At 45.1% G+C, this 27,084-nt stretch overlaps 1 protein-coding gene and 2 long non-coding RNA genes across 7 annotated transcripts in view; 2 read left to right on the top strand and 1 right to left on the bottom strand.

Annotated features, from left to right (window-relative positions):
* The window catches only part of LOC144314511 (uncharacterized), a 50,100-nt gene extending 27,694 nt beyond the window's left edge, over positions 1-22,406 (bottom strand). Inside the window, exon 1 of the long non-coding RNA XR_013380408.1 lies at positions 22,340-22,406. This is a non-coding gene — a long non-coding RNA (uncharacterized LOC144314511). The remainder of the gene's footprint in view (positions 1-22,339) is intronic.
* On the top strand, positions 526-21,044 carry LOC144314512 (uncharacterized). Of its 2 annotated transcripts, none has more exons than XR_013380410.1 (3): positions 526-622; positions 14,558-14,816; positions 20,460-21,044. It is a non-coding gene; the product is annotated as an uncharacterized LOC144314512 (long non-coding RNA). The 2 variants fall into 2 exon arrangements; XR_013380409.1 differs by lacking the exon at positions 526-622 and adding an exon at positions 2,779-3,039.
* Positions 22,407-24,261: 1,855 nt separating the features above from the next.
* The window catches only part of KHDRBS1 (KH RNA binding domain containing, signal transduction associated 1), a 39,501-nt gene continuing 36,678 nt past the window's right edge, over positions 24,262-27,084 (top strand). For all 4 annotated transcript variants that reach the window (XR_013380404.1, XR_013380405.1, XR_013380406.1 and 1 more), the window contains exon 1: positions 24,262-24,813. Coding sequence is in view for 1 of the 4 variants with exons in the window: in XM_077898711.1 (XP_077754837.1) it covers positions 24,432-24,813 (382 nt within the window). In the remaining 3 variants the exon portion in view is untranslated. The remainder of the gene's footprint in view (positions 24,814-27,084) is intronic.

Genomic DNA, 27,084 nt, shown 5'->3' with positions numbered 1-27,084 from the left:
CTGCTCAAACCAAGAGGTGGGTGCTGTGGGAGAAAGGAGGGGTTCCTGCAGCAGCCAACTCATCCATCAGCACATGTAAAATAATAATAGTAACAAACAACCACCATTTATGAACTGCCAGGTGCTTTATGTGTGTAACAGATTTTTTTCCCTCTTAATTGCTATTTAAAACCACAACTGCCTGAAGCTACTTTTGTCTGTGAGGGGAATGGCATAATTTTTCTCTGGGTAGATGGCTCTTTGTTTAGGAAAATACTTAGTAAGTTGCTTTGGCATGAAGAATGAAGGTCCCCAGGGCTAGGGCCAGACAAAGGGAGCTGACTTGCTTTGCAAATTAGAGCAGGGAAAGGTGGCAGTATTGGGGGGTGGCTGAAAACAGGAGGGGGCTAACAGGTAAGAGGAATAGTTCAGGAGATCCGTGGGGTTTTCTGTTTGCCCGGACTCTGCTCCTTAGGGAACCACCCCCTTGCCTCCCTAATCTCACTCATTCTCCAGGTTTTACTTTTCAAACATCACTTCCTCATACCACACACAGCCTTCAAAAAGAACCAGGCAAAGCTCTCTCTACTGACATGGAAAAAAGCACTGGATATATTGTGAAATGAAAAAAGTCACCAGCAGAGTAAGTACATAATACAATTCCATGTTTTAAAAGGAGTGCCATAGATAAGTATTTACACTTGGCTACATATGGGAAATTCCTTAAAAAGTCTGTAACACTATACTGACAGTTGTTACCACTACGGAGGGTGCTTGGGGATCATCAGAAGCTTCTATTTTCAGTTTTCACCTTTTCACCCTTTTTACCTTTAAAGGCCTTTTTTTTTTTTTTTTTTTTAAGTAGGCTCCATGCCCAATGTAGGGCTTAAACTCACAACCCTAAGAGTCACATGCTCTACCGACTGAGCCAGCCGAGCGCCTCCTTACCTTTAAAACATTTTATCATAAGATTATATCCCTCTTTCAAAAGTCTCTTCCTCCAAGCAGTCTTCTCTGACTTCTACTGTAGAACAGGTCTTCACAGCTCTGTTGTGACATTCAGCACCTTTCTACTCACCTGTTCACTCCCTCTCCCGACCTCCCCCTCCCATACCCGCCAGGTTCTTCTCTGCCCCAAGATGACTGGCACCAGAAACTCCTGGCAGGGTAACTATAGCTGCTAACCAAATGAATGAATGCTTCCAAAGAGTTTTCTCCTGCCTGGCTTGGAATCATCCAGAGGGAGGAGGGGGCAGTTCAGCCACACCTGTGTGTGCTCCCCAGTCCTGGCTCACTGTGTTCCAGCTCATTCCCAGCCTAGGGCTGGGTGAGTTGCCCTCTCTCTTGTTCTGGAGGAAAGTGTAGAAGCAGCTCCAGCCCTCTTCACTGCCTCAGCCCTGAGGGATTCCGGGGTGCCTGAGACTATGACAGCATGTGACAGGTGTGACTAGGTAGGGGACCCAATTACTGGAACAGGCCAGAACACCCTGGCTGACCTTGGTGACAGCAGGGACGGCTTCCCTTCCATGTTCCTTTTCTTTCCAGCAGTAGGGGGAGGGGGGAGGGGACGAAAGCTTAATTGTTTTCACCTTGAGAAAAATCTGCTGCTGACTATATACAGAGAGAATCACTCAGTTATACAGCAGGGAGCCTGAAATTAGATCAGATCAGGAAGGCTGACATCTTCCCAGAGGCCCTCTGACTAATGACCAAGGGGAAGAGAGGCACTTGGCCTAATACCCCTTCTTTGCTCTACCTACCAACCAGTGTTGGCGGAGCTCCTGCAGAACCCCACAGGCAAATCTCTGTGCCCCCTCCCCACCCAGGCTTCTGTCACTAAGACCAAGCCTTCAGCAGGGCTTGCCCAGGCCACAGGTAACGTTGCTGAGAGAGAATTAGAGCTCTGTCTCACAGGTCCCCGACTGCCAGGCGGATGCCTCTATCGACCCAGCCAGTCTCTTCCCGCCGAGTTCAGACAGCAAAAGTGATGCTGGCCACTGGAAATGCGGGGGAGAGGCACCGGCCAGCCCCAAGTACCTGATTCCACCCGAACACTTCTAACAATTAAGGCAGCGGTGAACTCTCATGCTTTCTCCATCCCTGATGGAAAGCAAGTTCAAAAGCCACATACTGTCCTCAGCCCCTGGGGTGAGAAAAGAATGTGATAAAGAGAAGGTATTATAACTCAATAAAGCTGCCTTGAATAATACCAAGGCTAGACAGGGAGTTGGCCACGAGAAGCTCAGCATTCCAGCCACTGAAAATCACCCAGGAAGTATGCTACTGGCTTTATGCAATTAATGACTTCTAAAGCTTTGGAGCACTAGCTGGTCACCTATTGAGTCCCAAGAAGAAATTTCCTTTAAGAAATTCTTGAAAGACTGGGGATCCCTGGGTGGCTCAGCGGTTTAGCGCCTGCCTTCAGCCCAGGGCATGACCCTGGAGTCCCGGGATCGAGTCCCATGTCAGGCTCCCTGCATGGAACCTGCTTCTCCCTCTGCCTGTGTCTCTACCTCTCTCTGTGTGTGTCTCTCATGAATAAATAAATAAAATCTAAAAAAAAAAAGAAAAGAAAAGAAAAGAAATTCTTGAAAGGCAATAAAAGCCCATAGCTTCATTCATAGCCTACTTCAACTACTTTCTAGCTGTGTGACTTTGGTCATGTCACTTAACCTCTCTGAGCTTCATTCTCCCCACCTGTAAAATAGAGGTAATTATACCTACTTCAAAGGGTGTCATAAAGGGGCACCTGGGTGGCTCAGTGGTTGAACGTCTCTGCATTTGGCTCAGGGCGTGATCCTGGGGTCCTGGGATTGAGTCCTACATCAGGCTCCCCTGATGTAGGGGAGTTCTGTGGGGTTTTCTGTTTGCCTGGACTCTGCTCCTTAGGGAACCACCCCCTTGCCTCCCTAATCTCACTCATTCTCCAGGTTTTACTTTTCAAACATCACTTCCTCATACCACACACAGCCTTCAAAAGAACCAGGCAAAGCTCTCTCTACTGACATGGGGGGAAAAAAGCACTGGATATATTGTGAAATGAAAAAAGTCACCAGCAGAGTAAGTACATAATACAATCCCATGTTTTAAAAGGAGTGCCATAGATAAGTATTTACACTTGGCTACATATGGGAAATTCCTTAAAAAGTCTTCTTTTTTTTTTTTTTCTTAAAAAGTCTTCAAAGAAGACATTGACAATACTGGCTTTGTCAACAGGATAGAGTCAAGGCATCACCTGAGCCTGAGCACATAGAAGGTGCTCAGGAAACATAAGCTACATTGGTAAAGACTCATCACCCTCTTTCCAGCACCCTTCATTCACCTTGTTGGGTAGTTTTTACTAAGAGATGAAAGCCTGCTCGAAATGATTTACTTTGGATAGCATATTGGTTTTATCAAAGCCAGTGGTCTCTTTCCTGTTGTGATTCTTCTTGTCATCTCTGTACTACTTGAACCTGGTGGTCACTTCTGACTTTATAACTTTTTTGAGACCTCCTCTCTCTCTCCCTAACGATTTTCTTGACTCTTTGATCCCCTGGTATTTCTTTTTCTCTCCCCCCACCTTCCTTCCCAGGCTCTTCATCTCCCTGGGGTTATTCCTCTGTCCTTTGCTCTCCACATCCCACCTGCTCTCTCCTAGAGAGAAGCCACAACACAGCCACCAAAAGCAAGTTCAGTCTGTTCTTGCTTCTGATCTCAAAGCTATCATTATTCTCCTGGCCACCCACACATCAAATTCTAGATTCTGGTCTATTTCCTTTCCTCTCTTTCTGAATCCAATCAATTGCCAAGCATCTCTATTTTTTTCTTCAAAAACGTTTCTCACATCATCTCCTTCTTTCCCATCTTTCCTCTTGTCCCTCTAGACCAATATCAACCCAAGTCTGATCCAGGTTTAATGGCTAATTCCAATCCATCCTGAACATTGCAGCCTATGTAAAAAGATCACTTTTTAAGCATGCCAGATGTGCTCCTTCCATCCCCTCCCATCTCCTTCAAAATCCGATTAAGGCTTATTCCCTGGTAGATTTGAGAGCATTCAAGTCCTCCATATCTGATTTTCTAGATTTGACTTTCTATTAGCCCCAATCCAGACTGTCCATCCCATGCATGCCTCACCCATGCCCAACCTCTCTTCTTTGTCCCCTGAGTCCTCCTCCTGGAAAGTCATTCTCTCCATTCCCTCCTCTATTCAAATTCGATCCATCCTTTAAGGTCCAACTCAAAACCCAGTTCCTTCCTGTGGCTACCCCTGCCCACTCCTGTCCGCAGTTACTGCTTCCTTCCAGTTTCCTCTGCTGATGATAATGATGGTGGGCACAGAGAGCCACCTGTCTGAGGAGCTGGTCAATGTCTGTCCGCACACCTGCTTCTGCCGTCTTCACCTTGCACCTGAGGGCAGAGTTGGTATCTTCTACATCCTCCTGAATGACACAGCATAGTGTCATCATGTCACAGTGATGTGTAGCAGGACCAGACTTGTGTTCCAATCCTAATCTGTCACTTTCCCACTGGTTGTAGGGCCTTAGCAGGTGACCCGACCTCTTTCCAAGTCTCCCTCAGCTGAAAAACAGGGGTGATAGTGGCCACAGAGAGCTGTTGTGGGGATTAAATGATAATGTGTGCAAATGGCTTTGCACAGTCCCTAGCACCCATCTACATTCAATAAAAGGTAGAGATAATTTTAGTCCCTGGCACCCTGCAGTCCCAATATTACTTATGCAGCCCTGTTCATTTGCATAGCCAAACAGTAATTCTATGGACTGTGATATTTTACTATAGGTATATCTGCTTTCAAAACAGTTCTCTTTTTCCAACTTTCCATTTTTATAAATCACACCACTCTTCCAAGGCTCCAAGATTCAAATGTTGGCAGTGGACTCAGCTTTTCCTGCTCTTTCATGGGCCAAACCTGTTGGCACTTAACCATGGGCTGTCTCTAACTGTTCTATCTTGACTTCCCATTGGGACTATAAATGCTTTAAGAACAGGAACTTGCTTATACTGCCTTGGTATCTATTACACTGGCAAAGAGCAGGGACTCAATATATATTTGTATTCTGACAAGATGCTATCAATGAATTAATTTACAGAGGCAGGTATAAAGGAGAAACTAGGAGAATTTGAAACAAGGATAAGATATTCTGTGATTATGTTTTATTCTTTCCCCTTCTCTACTCCCTGAATTCCTCCTATTCATTCCTTTCTTTTTAGAATGATTTTATTTTTAAAGTAATCTCTCCATCCCATGTGGGGCTAGAACCTACAACCCTGAGATCAAGAACCCTTCCCATTGAGCCAGCCGGGCACCACACACACACACCTACTTATTCCTTAAGGCCCAAATCAATGTCTTCCTGAGATCTGCCATAAGAATTATTTCCTTGGGATCCCTAGGTGGCTCAGCAGTTTAGCGCCTGTCTTCGGCCCAGGGCATGATCCTGGAGTCCCGGGATCAAGTCCCACATCGGGCTCCCTGCATGGAGCTTGCTTCTCCCTCTGCCTGTGTCTCTGCCTCTCTCTGTGTCTCTCATGAATAAATAATAAAAAAAGAATTATTTCCTTTCTTTCTTTACTTATATTACATATTTAATAAAATAGAGTTTTTACCAATTTTTTAATTTAATATTTAATTGAAAAAAATGAAAATAATACAGAAAGATACAAAGTGAAGATGAAATTTTTTTCTTGTATTCCCTCTTGCCAAAGGTAACAACTGGAAACACTTTGTGGAGTAGCCCTCCAGATCTTTTCCTGTTGCATTAAGAATTAATATCCTATCCTAAGACAGAATATGAAAATAATCTTTTAAAAATAATTGTGTTTCGGGCGCCTGGGTGACTCAGTCAGTTAAGCATCCAACTCTTGATTTTGGCTCAGATCATGATCTCAGGCTAATTGGATTGGGCCACATTGGGCTCCATGCTCAGTGGGGAGTCTGCTCAAGATTCTCTCCCTCCCTCTGCCCCTCTCCCCCTTAAATAAATACATAAATCTTTAAAATAATTATGTTTCTCTAAGATTTTGTATGCCCCTCTAAATGGCCACTTTATAGGCCACATGGGAGGGAGCTTAAAATAAATTCAGCTTGTGAAATAAAACAGTAAATGTCTCATTTGTCCCCAGCACTTTGACAATTCTATTTCAGAGCACCTAGCACACTCCTCCCAGCTAACTTATACACTGGGGCAGCAGCTGACATCCATTTTGATATTCCCAATACCTAATTTGCACGTAGTAAGTACAAATAAACATTTAGTGGAAGAATGACTGAACTTTCATCTCCCATCCTTCTTAATACGTTTTTTGGCTTGCTTTGTTTTATTATTTTTAAGATTTTGTTTATTTATTCATGAGAGACAGAGAGAGAGAGGCAGAGACAGAGACAGAGGCAGAGGGAGAAGCAGGCTCCTTTCAGGGACCCCGATGTGGGACTCAATCCCAGATCCCAGGATCATGCCCTGAGCCGAAGGCAGATGCTCAACCGCTGAGCCACCCAGGCATCCCTATTTTTTTTTTTAATAATAAGCAGATTTACTTTGAAAATTTTGCATCTCACCCTTGAACGATTGATCCATCAGAGTCTCAGCAGGAAATGAAAACAGTTTCAGATGGTTCCAGAAACGTTAATGAAGGGACTATTCATGAAACGTGGGTACAGTTGAAGGAAACAAAAAGAGAGGTCGAAGTAACCAGAAGCTGGCAACAGCAGCAAGTTATTATCATGCTTGGTCCAAAAGATAAGGGGAAGGAAATGGGAGTTTTGTGAACCCGGTGAGGTCCTGAGCTATGGAAGAGGGGCTGCTGACAGGAGCTGTTGCTTGGAAGAAAAGCAGTCACTGCCAGAAAATAAGAATATCCAGCACAGAGCAGAGGAAGACCCCAAATTCTCTCTCCTCCTGCACACCAGTCTCTTGCCAGTACCTCCCATTGGTAGAACCCAAGTGAGCAATGAGTCCAGGTGATACAGTCCATGGAGCTTAGCTTCCTGGGCCATAGGACAAACAAAGGCAGAGAATAGATCAGGGTGGGCTACACAGGAGAGGCACCAAATCCATCAGTTAACAACCACCCTGTGGTCAAGTGAAGTCACCTCGGTTATTCCTCCATCTAGAACCTAAATTGTAAAGGTACCACCACCAGTGTTTTTCATGCCAGATAGTAAGGAAGTGGGGGAGAAGGAGAAACAATCAATGAATAGAAGATACTCAGAGTAGCTACAGATCCTACCTCAGCAGGTGGCCGGGAGGCTAAGTGGTACTCATGGGTGCCTCCTTCTGTCATCCATTCCATGTTGCTTACTTCTGCAAGCATATTGGCTGGAGGGGATTCTTTGCTTGGTGGGATGACCTAAACCTCCCTTTCCACAGGATTCAAGCCGTTAGCATTCCCATCTTTACTACTTTGCTACAATTTTACATTGATGGAAGTACTAGGAGGTACCCTAGTGAATCCACTGGGAACGGACAGGGTTCTCCTTGCCCCTGTTGATAGCAGCAACCTAATTTTCATTTGATAATCAGGATCAGTCACCCTAGCCAATATTGTAAACCTCCTTTCTTTCTTTTCTTTTCTTTTAAGATTTTATCTATTTATTTGAGAGACAGAGTGAGTGAGAGAGAGAGAGCATACATGAGTAGGGGCAGAGGGAGAGGGAGAAGCAGACTCCCCTGCTGAGTAGGGAGCTTGACATGGGGCTTGATCTCAGGACCCTGGGATCATGACCTGAGCCAAAGACAGGCTCTTAACCAACTGAGCCACCCAGACTCCCCTGTAAACCTCTTTTCTTCCATTGGCTGAATAGCATGAGGAGCCCTAAATGACCAGGGAAAAGTCTCAGCTTCCAATATAATGGAACCAGGTTAATGTCTGTGTTCCCTGATGGAAGCATTCTTTGGGAAAGAGCCTCCAAACTCACTGAACCCAAAGTTGCAGGGACAAAAAATAAAAAAATTCTATGGATGAGTTATTAAGTATAAATAAGTGAAAGCTCACTCTCACTTCCATTCTGGACCTTTGGATTCTGGCCATGAAGAAGATAGCACCGTATATTAGTTGCTCGTTTAAGGCATGAACCACTTCCTTTGAAATCATCCTAACTTTGCAGGTTGCTGTCTCCTAGATGGCATTCCCAGAAATCACCTGGGTGTGATTTACTAAACTATTTCTATGCCATCCAGAATTTGTCTTAAGGTGTGATATTTGTCTTAAGGTGTGAATTGGAAGTTTTTGCTTGTGTCTTCCCATCTCTCAATGAAAGGGATATTTTGGTTATTTGGGAACACCTTGTATTTTCATCACTAAAACAAACAAAACCAAGAAAATAAACACTTTTGTTCTACAATGATCTTTTTAGATTCCACAGGCAGACCCAACTTGGCTTCTGCCATGCTATTCAATGCCTAATCTCAACTCTTGTTTTCTCACCCCATCTACTAGAGAACAAGTCATCTATATCAGCCATTTTCACAGAGATGTTTTACTTTCATTTTTTAAAATTATTTGAGAGAGAGCACACGTGCGTGCACAAGTCAGGGAGGGGCAGAGGTGGGGGCGGGAGAAGCAGACTCCCCACTGAGTATGGAGCCCAACCAGGGGACATTGACCTGAGTCAAAGTTAGACACTTAACCAACTGAGCCATCCAGGTACCCCCACAGAGATGTTTTAGATCTCTTATTAAAAACCATTTCTGGGGATCCCTGGGTGGCGCAGCGGTTTGGCGCCTGCCTTTGGCCCAGGGCGCGATCCTGAAGACCCAGGATCGAATCCCACGTCGGGCTCCCGGTGCATGGAGCCTGCTTCTCCCTCTGCCTGTGTCTCTGCCTCTCTCTCTCTCTCTGTGTGACTATCATAAATAAAAATAAAAATTAAAAAAAAAAAAACATTTCTGGGGCACCTAGGTAGCTCAGTCAGTTGGATGTCTCTCTTCTGCTTCGGTCATTATCCCGGGGTCCTGGGATTGAGCCCTGAGAGTCGGGCTCCCTGTTCATCAGGGAGCCCCGCTTTTCCCTCTCCAGCTCCCTCTGCTTATGCACTCTCTAATAAAATATTTTTTAAAAGAAGAACCATTGCTAATGACAAGCTGGTAATTCTGTGACATTCATAAAGAATGATATGCTCTGTAACACATCAAGAAAGTGTCAAGTGGGCCCAGTGTTGAAGTAAAAAAAAGAGAGAGAGATAATGACCCCTAGTGCTTCCTGTTTCATATTTTTTTTTAAATTTTTATTTATTTATGATAGTCATACAGAGAGAGAGAGAGAGAGAGAGGCAGAGACATAGGGAGAGGGAGAAGCAGGCTCCATGCACCGGGAGCCCGACGTGGGATTTGATCCCGGGTCTCCAGGATTGCGCCCTGGGCCAAAGGCAGGCGCTAAACCACTGCGCCACCCAGGGTTCCCTGTTTCATATTTTGATCTGATAAACTGAAAAGCAGTTTGGGATGAAAGGAGAGTCTGATTTGCTCAAAATTGTAGGAGAAAGACTTTCATTATAATAATCATTTTCATACATTTAAATAAATATCTATTTCTTAGAGCCAATCTCTATACCGAGTTGTAGTCTGAGAGCTTGGACTCCAAAATTGGACAATCCCAAGTTCCAAACTTTAACTCACCACTTTTGTGATCTGTACAAATTATTTAAACTCTGAGGCTCAGTTTCTTCCTCCCTGAGCATAACTATAGTCCTTTCTCTTAGTCTTAAAGGCTTACACAGAACCTGACATATATTAAATCCTTTTTTTAAAAAAAGTAATTGTGATTTGCAGTAGTAATATACTAGACATTATAGGTGTTGGGCTCTAAGGCGAATGAAAGATTTTTGAAGTCTCTGCAACAGGGAGACTTACCAACAGGAAAAGACTCCAACTTTAGTTTCCTTTAGACTGTTTTTTTAGAGGGTTAGTCATTCTTCCTCCCTCGTCCTGCTCTCCCCTGCCAAAGACTTGATAAACTTTAAGAAAGCAAGCACAATTACTTACCATGAGCTTATCATAGAAACTTAATATTATAATAGTTTTAAATTAAAATTAAAACTAAAAAAAATAATAGTTGAAAACTAATTTGCTTAGGTTAACTTAATGATGCAAAGAAATTCCGTTTTTTTTTTTTTTTAAGATTTATTTATTTATTCATGAGAGACAGAGACTGAGAGTGAGGCAGAGACATAGGCAGAGGGAGAAGCAGGCTCCTCACAGGGAGCCTGATGCAGAACTCGATCCAGGATCCCAGGATAACGACCTGAGCTGAAGGCAGGTGCCCAACTGCTGAGCCACCCAGGCATCCCAGAAATTCTGTTTTTATGGGTTGTTAATATCTTGTCTATAAATGTTTGTGTTCATAAATATCTCAAACGATTGTATTGATACCATCATATAATTACTGAATTCAATATAATCATGCCTGGGGCACCTGGCTGGCTCAGTCAGTGGAGCATGCCACTCTTGATCTCAGGGGTCATGAGTTCAAGTCCCACATTGGGTGTTGAGATTGCCTAAATAAATACTTTAAAAAAAAAGAAGTATCCAATATAATTATGCCCAATTTTATAGAACTAGAGGACAAAATTTACCTATTTATATCACTTATTATTTATATTTATATCACTTTATTATTATTACCAATTTATATAGGGGTTTGTGGTTATATCCTTGTAATTAAATCCCTAAATTGGTCCCACTTGCAATGTATTGCTTAAAAATTTGGGTTGAGTCTAACTGCCTGGGTTCAAATCCCTGGTAACCTGGAGAAAGTGATATAACCTTCCTGTGCTTGTACTTTTTCAACCATAGTGTAAGAATAACAGCACCAGCTTCATAGGACTGTTGTGAGAATTATATAAATTGAACACATGGAGATGTTGACTATTATTGGTTTTCTGTGATTCCAAGTTCCTAGTAAGGACTGAATCGTGGAGAGAAGTAGGACCAGCTTCTCCTATCAAAAAAGATTTGACTGGCGCTTGCGTGGCACAGTTGGTTGAGCATCTGACTCTTGGTTTCAGCTCAGGTCTCCTCCCACTCATGCTCATATTCTCTCGTTCTCTCTGTCTCTCTCAAATAAATACATAAATCTTTAAAAGAAAAAAGGTGGGGTGGTTAAGTCAGTTAAGTATCTGCCTTTAGCTCAGGTCATGATCCCAGAGTCTCTAGATAGAGCCCTGTGTTGGAGGGCAGGAGTGTTTGTGTGTGTATGGGGGGCGGAGGGTGTTCCTGCACAGCAGGGAGTCTGCTTCTCCCTCTGCCCCTCACCCTGTTCGTGCTCTCTCTCGCTCTCTCAAATAAATAAAATCTGTTTAAAAAAAAAAAAAGTATCTGAAAAGTCCTAAGTGCTCTAGTGATCTTGCCTCAGGAAAAAATCTGACCCCACAGGTAGTGAACCATTATCCAAAGAAATGCAGACTAACTATGCCAGTCAGGAATCCATTTTTCTTTTTAAAGATTTTATGTATTTATTCATAGAGACACAACACAGTTAGAGAGAGAGGCAGAGACACAGGCAGAGGGAGAAGCAGGCTCCATGCAGGGAGCCCGGTCTCCAGGATCACACCCTGGGCTGCAGGCGGTGCTAAACCGCTGCGCCACCGGGGCTGCCCCAGTCAGGAATCCATTTTAAGCACAACCACCCTAGAGGTTAGGGACAAACCTAGCAAGTCACCTTATTGGAGCATAGAATCAACTGACTGGTCCTATCCTTCAACTAATAGAATTTTTCAGGAATCTATAAGAAAGATTAAAGCAGGGGCACCTGGGTGGTTCAGTTGGTTAAGTGTCTGCCTTCAGCTCAGGTCATGATCTGGGAGTCCTGGGATCTACCCTGCATTGGGCTCTTTCCCTCTTCCTCTGCCTGCTGCACCACCTGCTTATGCTCACTCTCTTTCTCTCTCTCTGTCAAATAAATAAATAAAATCTTAAAAAAAGAAAAGAAAAGAAAAGAAAAGAAAAAAAGCTTAAACCAGGGGCGCCTGGCAGGCTCAGTTGGTAGTGTGTGACTCTTGATCTTAGGGTTGTGAGTTCAAGCCCATTGGGCGCAGACCCTACTTAAAACAAAACAAAACAAAACAACAACAACAAAAAAAAACAGGCCCCAAGCCACTGTCCCCCTGGGCTGTGGCCTCATGGATGGTAGGATCTAAGTTGTCTCAAGCAGTTTCCCAAGTAGGGTCTTTTCCATTACTCAGAAAGTAGTGATTTTTCCCTCCACAGCCACTTCTCATCTAGCTAGGGGAAAACAGAGGTGTGCATCCAGGATGCTTTGTGCTTTTCGACACTAGGTATAATATCAGGTTCAAAGTTACAGCTCAATAGATTATTATTAAAACTAATCCAAGGAGATTAGGGAGAGGCAGTTGAGAGTTGGGCAGGCCCCTGAACTATGTCATTCTGTGCTGAAAAACCTTTCCCACACAAATTCAAAAAGCTTATTATATTTAAAAATAAAAGCAGACAACTTAAGACTGATTTCTTTAACAGAAGACATATGTCTAAGACCTGGCCATGCTGTACTCTCTGCGGGTCCTCAAACTCACTAAGTTCTCACTCCCCTCTAAGCCTCTCAGTGCCTGGGATGACCTTCCTCAGCCCTTCACCGAGCTGATTTGATTCCTGAGGTCCTTCGAGTTCACCTTAAATGACACCTCCTCCAAGAAGCATTCCTTAACCTCTCAGACAAAGGACCCCCCTCTGTGTTCTCATGGCACCTTGTACTTACCCCATTCTAGCATTTACTGATAGACAATCCCCAGTTTTCTTGTCTGTCCTGCACTGTCGTCAGCAACTTGAGGACAGAAACTTACATCTTATTCACCAATATATCCCTATAGCATCTAGCACAGTTCCTGGCATATAGCAGATGCACGAAAAATATTTGTTGAATATTTTACTGTAACAGCTTCCTAATTGGTCTTTCTTTGTACTTCTGTTCTCTCCCATCCTGCACATCACTTTTCCACAAAAGTCAGGAAAAGGGGATCCCTGGGTGGCTCAGCGGTTTAGTGCCTGCCTTCGGCCCGGGAAGTGATCCTGGAGTCCTGGGATCGAGTCCGACATCGGGCTCCTTGCGTGGAGCCTGCTTCTCCCTCTGCCTGTGTCTCTGCTTCTCTCTCTCTCTCTCTCATAAATGAATAAATAAAATCTTTTTAAAAAGTCAGAAAAAACTTGGTGCCACAGCCCTCATAGGATTCTGAACCCACCACCTCACCCATCTCACTTCTATGGCTAATCCCCATGCTCACTTTATTCTCCAGCCAAATGGCCTTCTTCTGTTTCTAGAATTCAATCAGTTCCCATCTCAAAGCCCCTGCACTTGCTGTTCCTTTTTTCCAGAATCTCCTTCCTTCAGCATTTGCCATGGCCAGCTTCTTCCCCCTCATCAGGACCCTCTCAGAGACCTTCCCCACCTAAAGTATCCAACCCCACCCCTTCTTGGTCACTCTATCAAAGTATCTGGTTTCATTTTCTTTTCTTTTTTTGGGGGGGGGTCTTTTTTTAAAAAAAGATTTTATTCATTTATTCATGAGAGATTGTGAGAGAGAGAGAGTTAGAGATACAGGCAGAGGGAGAGGCAGGCTCCATGCAGGATGCTCAATGTGGAACTTGATCCTGGGTCTCCAGGATCACACCCTGGGCTGAAGGTGGCGCTAAACCGCTGAGCCACCCGGGCTGCCCCATGGCGGAGGGGGTGGGGCGGGGGTTGTTTTCAAGTAATACCTACACTCAATGTAGGGCTCAAACTTACGACCCCAAGATCAGGAGTCACATGCTCCGCTGAATAAGCTAGCCAGGCACCCCTGGTTTCATTATCTTCCTGAAACTTATTCTGACCTTGTTTATTTGGTAATTATCTGCCTCTCCACTTTACAAAGTACCACAAAAGCTGGGACCTGCCTATCTTGTTCACCACTTCCCTCAATGCCCAGAACAATGCTTAGCATCTATTAGGTAGGTATTTAATAAATATTTATTGAATGGATGAATGCATGCATACATAAATGAAACAAGTGCTGTCCTTGAAGGAGTTGCTTTGGGTGGGTGTGTCTACCCTTGTTCTGACAGTCATCATCGCTCAAAAGTATTTGGGGATGTCATCTTTTAGAATTGATTTCACGATCACTTTAAAGGTTACTCAAGAAAATCAGATTCACTACTTTGTCATCACACCTTTTTCTTTAAAAAATATTTCTCCTGGGTGGCTCTGTCAGTTGAGCGTCTGCTTTCAGCTTAGGTCATGATCTCTGGGTCCTGGGATGGAGCCTCACATCAGGCTCTCTGCTCAGCGGGGAGCCGGCTTCTCCCACTCCCTCTGTGATCTCTCTCATTCTCTCTCAAATAAATAAATAAAATCTTTTTGGGCAGCCCTGGTGGCTCAGTGGGTTTAGCGCCACCTTCAGTCCAGGGTGTGATCCTGGGGACCCGGGATCGAGTCCCACATCAGGCTCCCTGCTTCTCCCTCTGCCTGTGTCTCTGCATCTCTCTCTCTCTCTGTGTGTCTCTAAAAATAAATAAAATGTTTAAAAAATAAATAAAATCTTTAAAAAAATCCTCCCCAACTTGATATCTTTTCTTTTCTTTTTTTAAAGCAAGCTCCATGCCCAGCACGGGGCTTGAACTCATGACCATGAGATCAAGAGTTGCCTGCTCTACTGATTGAGCCAGCCAGGTGCCCGTAACTTGATTTCTGGCTTATTCACTAACTTTGGCTCTGAATTATTTGTTTCCTCAAATTAACTTCAACTTCAAGAATAAAAACTTGCCACCTTTGATGACAGTCTGAAGAATGGACTTTAGGCTCTGAAGACAATTTTGAAAAGAGGAATTCAAAACCTCTCATTTCAATGTGTAAGTTCTGAACTGTTGTGTTGATTTCAGATGAGATCGCGGGTGTTCAGGGTCGTATGGCCGTAGACAGTTGTTGATTTCAAACGATGCCCTTATTTTATAGTGAAACTCTTTATACTGGGACAATAGTATTTTCACCCCCTGGATTTGTTTTTCATTTTAGCTAATTTTGAAACAGTTCCATTTTAAAGGTTTATTTATTGTTTGAGAAAGAGAGCAAGCATGCACGCATAAATGTGGGGGCAAGGGGACAGAGAGAGAGAGAGAATCTCAAGCAGACTCCCCACTGAATGCAGAGCCCTTGTCAGGGCTCAAACACATACCCTGAGATCAAGACCTGAGCCGAAATCAAGAGTTGGATACTCAATCAATTGAGCCACCCAAGCCCTCTAAAACAGTTCCATTTTAAAGAATTTATTTCTAGAAAAAAATCCAATGGTTTTTAGATTCACAGGAAACCTAGGGTCTAAATAATATGCTTCCTTCTCTTCTATAAAAGTCACTCCAACCCAATACTTCATTATTCCTTAAATATTCTCACCATTCCTTCCTGTTCTTTCTTCTGACTAGAATGGATCTTCCATGCTTCAACCCAAGCCCTAGCAACACTGTAAGCTTCTTTTCAGGCCCAACTCAAATGATTGGCTTCCAGATGTTAGACTCCTGTCAGAATTAATTCCTTCATCCTCTGATCTCCCAAACCACCACCTGGATGTAAGCTCTGAGTCAGAGGCGTATCTGTCTTCTTCAAAATTATATCTCAGCACCAAGCATGGTGTCTAGCAAATGGCAGGTGCTCAAAATATATCTATTGAATGAACAACTGCTTCTCTATTCTATTATCCAGCATGTAATATTTAGTTATTTATCTTTCTCCCCCACAAGACTATCAATTTCTTCAACAGTAAGAACTATAGTCTTATTCATCTTTTATCTCTCTGTGACATGGACAGGGCATAGGTGAGCCCAGAAGTTAGCATTTATCTTGCTAAAATTCCAAGATTTCCATTAATTTACACTCAGATCAGCTAGGATCAAAGTAGATTTCCTGGTTTGTTTTTATCTTCTCTTTACTTTAGTCCAATAAAAGCTGCCGATGGCGGAAGAGAGTCTCTAGGTTCTGAAGCTTCTTTCCCTCCCCCATCCCAAGCCTAGGCCAGACTGACTGGGTCCAGATGTAATGTCCTTAGATCTAGGGGTCTCCAGCTCCTACATGAACTTCATTCTCTTCTTTGGTTCCTCAGTTCCACGGCCCTTCCCCACCTGCTCCAACCAATGGATCCCTCTAGAAAAGGGTCACTAACTCAAATGCTTGAGTCTGGTTGGTAGTAAAAATGTCTAGGGAGTTAGAGGCAGTTCCCTCTAAAGGCAGAAACTAATTATTCCTTGAAGGAATATGAACCCAGGGTTCCTAGAACGTCTGATGTTTCAAGAAAACTAGAAATCCAGAAATTATTTTTATTTTTTTCATAAATTATTTTTATTTATTTTTTTTAATTTTTATTTATTTATGATAGTCACATAGAGAGAGAGAGAGAGAGAGAGAGAGAGAGAGAGAGAGAGAGGCAGAGACATAGGCAGAGGGAGAAGCAGGCTCCATGCACCGGGAGCCTGACGTGGGATTCGATCCCGGGTCTCCAGGATCGCGCCCTGGGCCAAAGGCAGGCGCTAAACCGCTGCGCCACCCAGGGATCCCCATAAATTATTTTTAAATGTGAACTCTCCCAATGTTTAAGTACCAGCAACTATTTCATTTTTAAAAATTAGGCAAGCCAATTAAAACATATGCACACACAAAAAAACAAAAACAGGGGCAGCCCCAGTGGCGCAGCGGTTTAGCGCCGCCTGCAGCCCCGGGTGTGATCCTGGAGACCCGGGATCGAGTTCCATGTCAGCTCCCTGCATGGAGCCTGCTTCTCTCTCTGCCTGTGTCTCTGCCTCTCTTTCGCTCTCTCTGAATAAATAAATAAATAAATCTTTAAAAAAAAAAAAAAACATATGCACAGGGCAAAGCTGGCCTGTGACCACTGGTTTCCTTTTCTTTTTCTTTTTTAAATTTTTATTTATTTATGATAGTCACACACAGAGAGAGAGAGAGAGAGAGAGGCAGAGACACAGGCAGAGGGAGAAGCAGGCTCCATGCACCGGGAGCCCGACGTGGGATTCGATCCCGGGTCTCCAGGATCGTGCCCTGGGCCAAAGGCAGGCGCCAAACCGCTGCGCCACCCAGGGATCCCCTGGTTTCCTTTTCTACTCTAGATCTGTGACTGTGTCACCTCACTGCTCCCCAAGGGCATCCTATTTCCTTACTTGAGCTTTGAAACACAGACTACCTCCTGAGCCTCATCTCCTGCCATTCTCCAGCACACTTCCCCTCCTCTAATCTAAGTCATATGACATGACTTGTCAAACCAGGGACCCATACAATGTTTTGTAATGTTTAAATGTAATTTTTATTTATTTTATTTATTTATTCATGAGAGACATACACAGAGAGAGAGAAAGGCACAGACACAGGCAGAGGAAGAAGCAGGCTCCATTCCATGCAAGGAGCCTGACATGGGACTCGATCCCGGGTCTCCAGGACCACACCAGGGACTGAAGGTGGTGCTAAGCCACTGAGCCACCGGGCTGCCCTAATGTAATGTTTTAATGCCTCTGCATGTGCTATTCCTATTTCTATTCATTGAGCCAACAAATCTTTGTTGAGCAGACAGTCCAGCCCTGCACTCTGCTGGGTGCTAAGACATAACCCTAAACACCACTGGCAAAGTTCCTGACCTCCTGGGGCTTACATTCAAGTGGCAGAAGCAGATGTTACTCAAACAATAATGCAAAGTAAATTTAAAATGTGATAGGTTTTAAAATAAGCCATAAGAACATATAACAAGAATTAACCTGACCTGCTTTGGGGATCTGGGAAAGATTCCCTAAAGAAGTGACATTTTGGGGCCACCTGGTTGGCTCAGTCAGTGGAGCACGTGACTCTTGATCTTGGGGTTGTGAGTTTGAGCCCCACAGTGGGTGTAGAGATTACTTAAAAATAAACTCTTTTTAAAAAGTGACATTTTAATACATCTGAAATTACAGTGACAGTATCTAAGGAAAATACGTGGTGGGGAAGGGAGGGGTAAAGTGATCAGAATTTTAGGGTAGGGAACCAGAAAGTGTGCAGTTTGGAGGAGGCAGGAATCTGCCTTCTTTGAGGAACTGAAAAAGGCCAGTGCTGCTAAGTACAGGAACTGAGGAGAAAGACCTGAGTTGAGGCAAGAAGGCCAGGCGGGGCTTACCATGTGAGCAGGGTGAGTCAGGCATCTTCAGGGTTCTGGTCTTTAATCCTGAGGGCAATGGGAAGTCAGTGAAAAGGTTTTATGAGGGCTACGTGCGAGAGATAGAGAGGAGAGAGCAGGAGAGGCAGAGAGACAGTGACAGGAACAGAGACAGACACAGAGAAACAGGCAGGCAGGCAGACATGATCAAATCTGCATTTTGAAAATATGCTGGCTTTTGGGTAGAGAATAGAGAAAGGATGCAGTAGTAGGAATAGAAGTAGGGGACCAGTCCAGGGATGGCAGAAGTTCAAGTGAGGCATTATAGCACCTCTGATGGAGGCAGAGGCTGTGGAGATAGGGAAACATTCATGGGATTTGCAATATTTATGCAGTAAACAATAGGATTTAGGCATGGATTGTATAGTTGGCAGTGAGGCAGTGGAGAGCAGTTAAAGAGGACTCCCAGACTTCCAGCTGTCCAATGAGTTAGGGGTGCTCTTCCCTAAGACAGGGGACACTGGAGGAGGAGCAGGTTGGTGGTGAAGGTAATGGAGAGAATGGGAGTTTAATTATTTTGCAGATATTTACTTGGTCAGCATACATTTATTGAATGTATGAAGCTGCTCTGTTCCAGCCTCTGTCTGTGTATACAAAGACAGAAGTGTTTCCTGCCCATGAGCTGCTCACCATCCAGTTGGGGAGACAAACAGAAAAGATGATTATAATCCAAATATCATGTAGGCCTCCTAAGCCTGTGGACAGAAACAAAATCACATGAACACTAATTCATCATCCCGAGTTCCAGTTGTTGGCCCTGCAAAGTCCCCTTTGAGTATTTTTGGGACACTTCTAGGGACTTTTGACAAGTGGCTGTCAGACAAAGCAGTAGGTTGTCACTGGCCACACCAACCCTGCTCTGATCCCCACTGTCCCTACCAAAGGCACCTTCTGTGAGAATGCAAAAAGCACCCTGGGACTAGAATGAGGCAAGCAAGGAGCATAGCCTTGAGAAGGAATCCCTCCTTAAATGTTGCTTGCCCTGATGCTCTCGAGGTGCTGGAGAGGCCTGGGTCCTGAAAAAGGAGCTTCTTCCAAGCTCTGAGCTCTGTTACATCATCTGGGCCATGAAGCAGTGCTGCTAAGGGCTGCAGTTGGAATGCTTCTGGGGACACATGGAGTTAGAGGAGTCTCTGACACAGCTAAACATGGGTATAAAGAGGGGTGCAATTGGCTATCTAGATTTGGAACTCAGAAGTTTGGGCTAGAGATCTACATTCCCGAGCCATGAACATGGAAAATGGAGAATAGGCACAGGAACCACACTCTGCTGAACAACCAATATTCATTCATTCATTCATTCATTCATTCATTCATAACAACCAATATTTAAATGGCCTGCCCCCACTCCACCTGGCAACTTCCCAAAGATCCAACTTCCTTAATTCATGTCCCTGGTTGGTCAGTCACTCTTTCCTGTGCATTCCTACGGCTCTTTGTAGTCCTCTACTATAACACTTTTCACTCTACATGGTTAACTCTTAGCTTGTATATTTGTCTCCTTCACTCAGCAGTGAGCTCCTTGAGGGTATGGACTCTTTTTTTTTTAAGATTTTATTTATTCATGAGAGACACACACACACAGAGGCAGAGACACAGGCAGAGGGAGAAGCACGACATGTAGGGAGCCCAACATGGGACTCGGTCCCAGGTCTCCAGGATCAGGCCCTGGGCTGAAGGCAGCAGCAGTAAACCACTGAGCCACCTGGGCTGCCCCAGGTATGGACTCTTATTCAATGTTCAATCTCATGCCATTTTCATCTACTACATTGGCAAAGACTAAAATTATGGGAAGATGATGCCCAGAATTAATGCGGAGAAGAGAGAAAAGAATGCGGCCTCCCCGGCTGCATGGCACTGTCTTTTTATATCATTTCTAGAATTAACCTATAGATATATGGATACTAGTGCACAAAGATGTTGTTCAGTGATGCTCATTGCATTATGATTTGCCATACTAAAAAGGTGGAATGACCCTTACACATTTCCAAATATAAGCACCAGACCTAGTTGATGGAATGCTAGGCAGCCATGAAAAATGAAGTAGATGTATATTTACTGAGAAGAAAAAATGGCCAGAATATTTCTTTAAAAACAAGTCCGAAACTGTTCATACTGAATGCTGCAATTTTTTTAAAAAGATAGATTTGCATATAGATGTATTAAAATGTCTAGAAAGCTACACAAGTAACCATTGAATAAGGGCCTTTGGAGAAGGGTAGTCAAGTGAATGGGCAAGGTTTGGGGTGTATTTTACTTTTCACTTTATGCCTATCTTATGATTGGATTTTTTCTTTTCTTTTTTTTTTTTAAGATTTTATTTATTCATGAGAGACACGGAGAGAGAAGCAGAGACATAGGCAGAGGGAGAAACAGGCTTGCTGCAGGGAGCCCAATGCAGTACTCAATCCCAGAACTCCAGGATCATGGCCCGAGCCAGAAGCAGACTCAACCACTGAGCCACCCAGGTGTCCCTGGTTGGATTTTTCTTAAAACTAGAAATATATGTATATATACATATATCTATATGATTTTATTTTTAAGTGACCTCCATACCCAACATGGGTCTCGAACTCAAAACCTCGAGATCAAGAGTCACATGCCCTACTGACTGAGCCAACCAGGCTCCCCAGAAGTATATATTTTTATAGAAAACAAATTTAGAAAAAAAATTTAAGACATCAAATCTTGATCTCCCTTTCTCCTTCTCCACCCTCCACATATTTAGCACCAAGAAGATGTTTAAGCTTGAACAGATGAATTACACTCTTGGAAGAGAAAGTCTCCTGTTCAGATCTGGAGCCCTTCTTCTCCCAGGAACTGGCTGCAAAGCAGGAGAGGTAGACAGGGCTTGTGGATCTCCATTGGTAGAGATCACACAGATCAGGCAGCTAGACAAATTTCTACCTTTCCCAGTCCATCCATTAGGGACTCACATGAAAGTGAAAATCTGTAATAAGGTACTCAAAAAAAAAATGCGTGTAGTAATAATAACAATGGTCACTATCACCTCTCAAGCACCTACTAATTACCATCCCTGGTGCCGAGTGCTTTAATCCTCATAGCCCGGAGGTAGGTATTGTTTCAACTCCTGATTTTATCAAAGAAGAGGAAGGAGAGGCTGAGTAAGGGTAAGTAATGTGCTCAAGCATCCAGCAGGTAAGAAGCAGCCAACTCCATCTGAATAACTATGCTCTCAATTGCTCCTACTACACCATAGTAACTGGATTATAGGAGGAAACAGGGTAAAAGTGTATTTGAAAAACTCCCCTTCCAAATTAATCTAGTTATAAGTCAGTGAAAGTGATACAGATTAGAGAGCAGGCCTTTGAGATCCACAACCGAGATGAAGCACCTCAAACTCTTCATTGGGCACTAGATGGCAGGATGATAATTTTTCTTTTGCTTCTAAATTCTGTCAGGAGGTTTACATTGGTATTTGTTCACACAAATTCTGCAAAGTAGATGTCATTACCAGTTACCTCCACTTTAGAAAGGAGGAAACTAAGGCTCTGACAGGCCGTGCTTTTTGCTAATGACACACAGCGAAGACAAGGCATTGTCGTGTTTGAATCTGTCTAGTAATACTCCAAAGTCAGTCTTTTCACAAGGCTTTATACTGTTAATACCTTTAGTCAAACCTGGAGCACCAGGTGATATCATGGTTAACACAAAATGAGCTCCAGACCTCTGGGCTTTCAGGACAGGAATTACTCTTCTAACCTCCAGGGAACTCCCTTCAGCCCCTGGACTGGCCCCGGCCCACCTCCACCCCAACTGAAGGCTGCTGCATCCCTTACTTGTTAAGTACAGGACAACGTCACAACCTGTTGCCTCAGAGATTACCTTTTGTCTCATCAGGAAGAACTCAAATCTCCCTTCAACCCCACTCTTTTCAAATAAGTAAAGGTTTGGCAGCCATCCGGAAAGACTGGTGATTCTAGTCTAGAAACCCACAGATACCATTACCCAGCTCCTTCTCAGACACTTCTTTATCAAAGTTTTATTAGCCTCAGCTCAAGGTACCTCCATCTGGACATCTCATTATAGAGCAAGGACACTTCAGCCATTTGTAATACCACTCCCACCCAAACAGGATTTTCAAGGACAGCAGCAGGAATGAGTTGCAAGAGAGCTATAAAATCCACCTTGCCCCCTTTTCCCCTCCTCCATGCATTTGCTCTCTCAACCTACCTATTTCTTCATAGTCTGCAATTGGATTACTTCCAGTCCTTAAACGCATCTCTGACATTCTCATTTTTTTTTAAGATTTTATTTATTTATTCATGATAGTCACACAGAGAGAGACAGAGAGGCAGAGACACAGGCAGAGGGAGAAGCAGGCTCCATGCACCAGGAGCCCGACGTGGGATTCGATCCCGGGTCTCCAGGATCACGCCCCGGGCCAAAGGCAGGCGCCAAACCGCTGCGCCACCCAGGGATCCCGACATTCTCATTTTGAATGTTCATTTATTCACACTTCCCCTTGCCTGGAACTCATTCTCCCCTGGCCAAAATCTATCTCCTGCCTTGAAATTCAATGGCACTTAATAGTCACCTATCTTTTGGCACTGGTCACTTTACATTTTTCATTACAATTACTCAAAAACAGTTTTCTCCTACTTATAAACTACCTAATGCTACTTCAAAGTCAAGTACTAACAGTAATATATTACTGTTGTATATACATAACAGTAATATATAATAAACGTGATAGTTTATGGAGATATTTGTTCTCATTTCTGTGGGTAATCCCCCCCACCCCCAGATGGTAGCCAGACCTTAAATCTTCCCTAGTTTGAAGGCTTCTAAGTTTCAGAGCCAACAATTAAGTTTCCAGCCACACAAAAGACAATGTCCAGAAATGGTTTTGAAAAGCATGGGCTTACTAGGGGAACTGATCCAAAAGGAAAAGGGAGTGCTTTGGATGGGGGAAACACAAATCTGTGGAGGGAAAGAAAGGTTAGGGAAAGCACCAGGTTTCTGAGAATTCTGGAAGTAGAGACCTGGGCTCATTTGCATATAGCACCCCCAAGATGAGGAGACTGTTATGGGAGACTGTCCACTATATGCCCTGGCCTGGAGAGCAGTGGTAATGCTCTTTCTGAGCAAGTCTGGAATGATCCATTGTGAAGAGTCCAACAGCGGCAGGGGGATTAACACTCGCATCAGTAGAAGGAGCCATCCTAGTGGTATAAGTAACCATCACGGATTAAGGACCTGACCTCTTCCTCACTTTTTTTGCGGAAGAAAACACTAAAGTCAGCAGAAAGCAGCACTGTATAAGGAGCTAAAATGCTTCGTCTTCGTCTTTTAAGACGACTTCTCAGACCAACAATGGCTCACCTTTTAGAGCCTACTATATTGGAAATCATGGGATAGGACGTCTGAGGTTCCTGCTCCCATCGGGCACCCTTTTCCTCGCTAGACTTCAGGCCTCCAATCTAAACCTTCCCTCTTCGTTCGAGTCCCTGGCCCGTCCTTCCTCAGTTTCTCCCTGCAAGCGTCCCTTCCCCATCTCCACCTCGCATCCCCGAAGCAGACTCTTTCAGTCGTCCCTTCTTCTCTCCTAGTTCCCCCGAGTCCTGTCCCTCCCCCACCGCCCCCCCCCCCCCAGTTCAGGCAGTCGCTCTCCTCTCTTCCGACCCAGACCGCCCTCCAGCGACCCCCCGCGCCGGACTCTGTTCCTTTCTACACTTCAGGGACCCCCTCTACCCACCCCATATCCACCCCACTTCACTCCCACCCGGAACCCCACTGGGCGCAGCCCCCCTCCGCCGCTCAGCCGTTGGCGGGGGCGTGGCCCCGCGAGTAACAGGTCTCCCGCCCCACACTCCGCGGGCCCGCGCGCAGACAAAGACATTCCACAGCCCCCGCCCCTTCGCGCACCCGGCCAGAGGGGGAGGAGACACGTGTCCCGCTAGCGCCGAGTCACGTGGAAGAGAAAACGAACGAAGCCCGCGGCCACTCGCGCACGCGCACAAGACTCTGGCCTGGCGGGCTCGGAGGGAAAAGGGGAGCGGGGAGGCGACTTCTTCGGGCTCCGCGGCGGTGCGCAGGCGCCGTGGCCCGACTGGAGACTTTGTTCTCCGCGGAGAGACCCAAGGGCGGTGCCGGTGGCTGGCTGCGCACGCGCGCCGCCTCATTTCCGGTGCTCTCTTTCGCTGGGTCGCTCGGGTCGGCTTCGGTCGCTGTCGCTCCCGCTCTCCCACCCCCGCCAACCGCCGCTCGGGCCTCTGCCGCTGCCGCGTCGCTTCCTCGATCCCTCGATCGCACATCCGCCCCGATGCAGCGCCGGGACGACCCCGCCGCGCGCATGAGCCGGTCCTCGGGCCGCAGCGGCTCCATGGACCCCTCGGGTGCCCACCCCTCCGTGCGTCAGGCGCCGTCTCGGCAGCCGCCGCTGCCTCACCGGTCGCGGGGAGGCGGAGGGGGATCCCGGGGGGGCGCCCGGGCCTCGCCCGCCACGCAGCCACCACCGCTGCTGCCGCCCTCGGCCACGGGCCCCGACGCGACGGTGGGCGGTCCGGCGCCGACCCCGCTGCTGCCCCCCTCAGCCACTGCCTCCGTCAAGATGGAGCCGGAGAACAAGTACCTGCCCGAACTCATGGCCGAGAAGGACTCGCTCGACCCGTCCTTCACTCACGCCATGCAGCTACTGACGGCAGGTAAGCGGGCCTCCCCGGTCCCTCTGGGTCGTCTGGCCCCCCGGGGGCATGGGTAGCAGTGGCTTTGTTCCGCCTGCCTTCCGCCCCTTCGGGGCCGAGGCCATCGTGAACTCCCCTCCTCTCCTCCTCATCCCGGGAGCCTGGATTCCACGCTCCCATCCCGGCCCTCGGTGCGAGGGAGAATTCTGAGGCTGCAGTGGAGGCCCAGAGGGGACTTGGTGATCTCTTAGCGCAAAGGTCTTGATGGATAGCGCTGCGCTCCCCGCCCCTTTGCCGACCCTTCCCCCTCCCACCTTTTGCAGCTGCCCTGCGCTCTGAGTATTCAGATCCTTCCAGAAGCGAACCTTTTATCTCCCCTACCCCCAAAGGGAAAGCCTTCTTCATTGCAGGTGGCGGTAGACGCCTCTACTGAGGGTGTAGGGGGTGAAGACAGCCGGAGCGGGGAGGGACCGTGGGAGGGAGGGCCGGGGTGAAATGGGGTGAGGCTGGAGTGCCCTGTCCAGCGCGCCGCGTTCTCTGGGGCCGGGTCGGACTTAGCGGTAACAGGAGCTTAAGTTGCTCGGAGGCAGGAGCAACCTGTGGGAATCGGATCTTGAGGCTATCCGAACCAGACTTCCGACTTGGGCCGATAAAATGATCATTGCTATACAGCCAGACGGTTGGACCCCTTTATTTTATAAGGTGGTGTTCATCATAAGGGTAAGAATAGCCCTAGAGACAGTGAAATGGAATCGGAGGAGGTAAAGGTTGGTTTGCAGGACATTCCTCACTCAATAAGATGGACAAAAATTGAGGGAAGTTGCAAGATGCTTGTACCTGAAAGGCTTGGTCTTCCTGTTTTATTTCTTTTTGCTTCAATAGTGAAATAGATTCTGAAAAGTAGTCTTTGTTCTGTGCCAGTAGACTAACGCTCCTTTCCTGCCCTAACTGGCTAATCACCTAGTCTAAAGCCGTCTGTTTTGCCCCCACTTACAGTTTAAACGTTGTTTTAATAAGTTATTTCTTATATGACCTGAATTTTATAAGCAAGTAAAAAGTTGCAACCTTCAACTCTAAATGAGTAGTTGGACTCTTTGGCAAGGTTGATATAATGGACTGATCGATATTTCGTTTCCCTCCCCTTTGTTCTCTATCTCCTTACATTGGTAAGGGGTCTTCGTTTTTTTAAAGCAATAAACAAATCTCGCTGTGGTAAAAAATAAGAACATTTGGATAAATCGCTTACATTTTCAATTGGGTGTTTTGCTGTTCTGTAACACAGTCAGATTGTTTGAAACATTACTGTTCATTGTGTTCTTCTGGCAGTCGTTTTGAAGGCCAGGATGTTTTTTTTAATCTTTATATTTTTCATGTTGTCTTGCAATATAGCAAACACCAGGTGTTTGAAAGCAACTACATGCAGACTTAAGAATGTCAAGTTAAATGCTAAAGGTTGACTTGGTAGTCTAATTTTTATTTCCTTTAATCTTTAAGCAGTCCAGGTTAAATGAGTGAGAATAACAAACTTTAGAACTTAAAGGTGTTGGCTTGGGTTTGAAATTCTGACCCTTAATTAAACTTCTTGGGAAGTTTTCTGAACCTCGGTAACCTTATCTGGAAAATGGGATGATGAGAGAATTAAGTGTCATGTAAAAGCACTGGCGCCATTCCCTTTGGCCATAATAATAAAGATAATAATTTGTCACCACAGTTTTCTAATAGTTGTAAATCCGTGGTACTGAGTAAAGTATGAAAACAAGGTATTTTTTGCCTTTCTGACCACACCAAGTGCCTAGTACAGTGTTTTCTTTTAAGTAAAAGGTGATTTTTTAGGATAACCATCAAAAACTGTTGATCCTTGAGGACACCTGGGTGGCTCAGTGATTGAGCATCTGCCTTTGGCTCAGGTTGTGATCCCAGGGTCCTGCAATGGAGTCCCACATCAGGCTCCCCACAGGGAGCCTGCTTTTCCTTCTGCCTATGTTTCTGTCTCTCTCTGTGTTTCTCATGAATAAATAAGTAAAATCTTAAAAAAAAAAAACAAAACTGTTGATCCTAAAAAGTTATTTACAGGGGTGCCTGACTGGCTCAGTCGGTAGAGCATGTGATTTTTGATCTTGGGGTTGTATGTAAGTTGGAGCCCACCTTGGATGTAAAGATTACTGAAAAAAAAATCTTTTTTAGAAAAGTTACTTAAAATTTTCACTGTTCTCTCACTGCTTAAATTCTGTTACAAGAGAGTATTTAATATTTTTTAACTTGGGTTTTGTTTTTTTTTTTAATTTTAATCAA

Source organism: Canis aureus, chromosome 5 (assembly GCF_053574225.1).
Source record: "Canis aureus isolate CA01 chromosome 5, VMU_Caureus_v.1.0, whole genome shotgun sequence".
Lineage (NCBI taxonomy): Eukaryota > Metazoa > Chordata > Mammalia > Carnivora > Canidae > Canis > Canis aureus.
The sequence above is the reverse complement of the archived record's forward strand: the minus strand, read 5'-3'. Positions and strand labels throughout refer to the sequence as shown.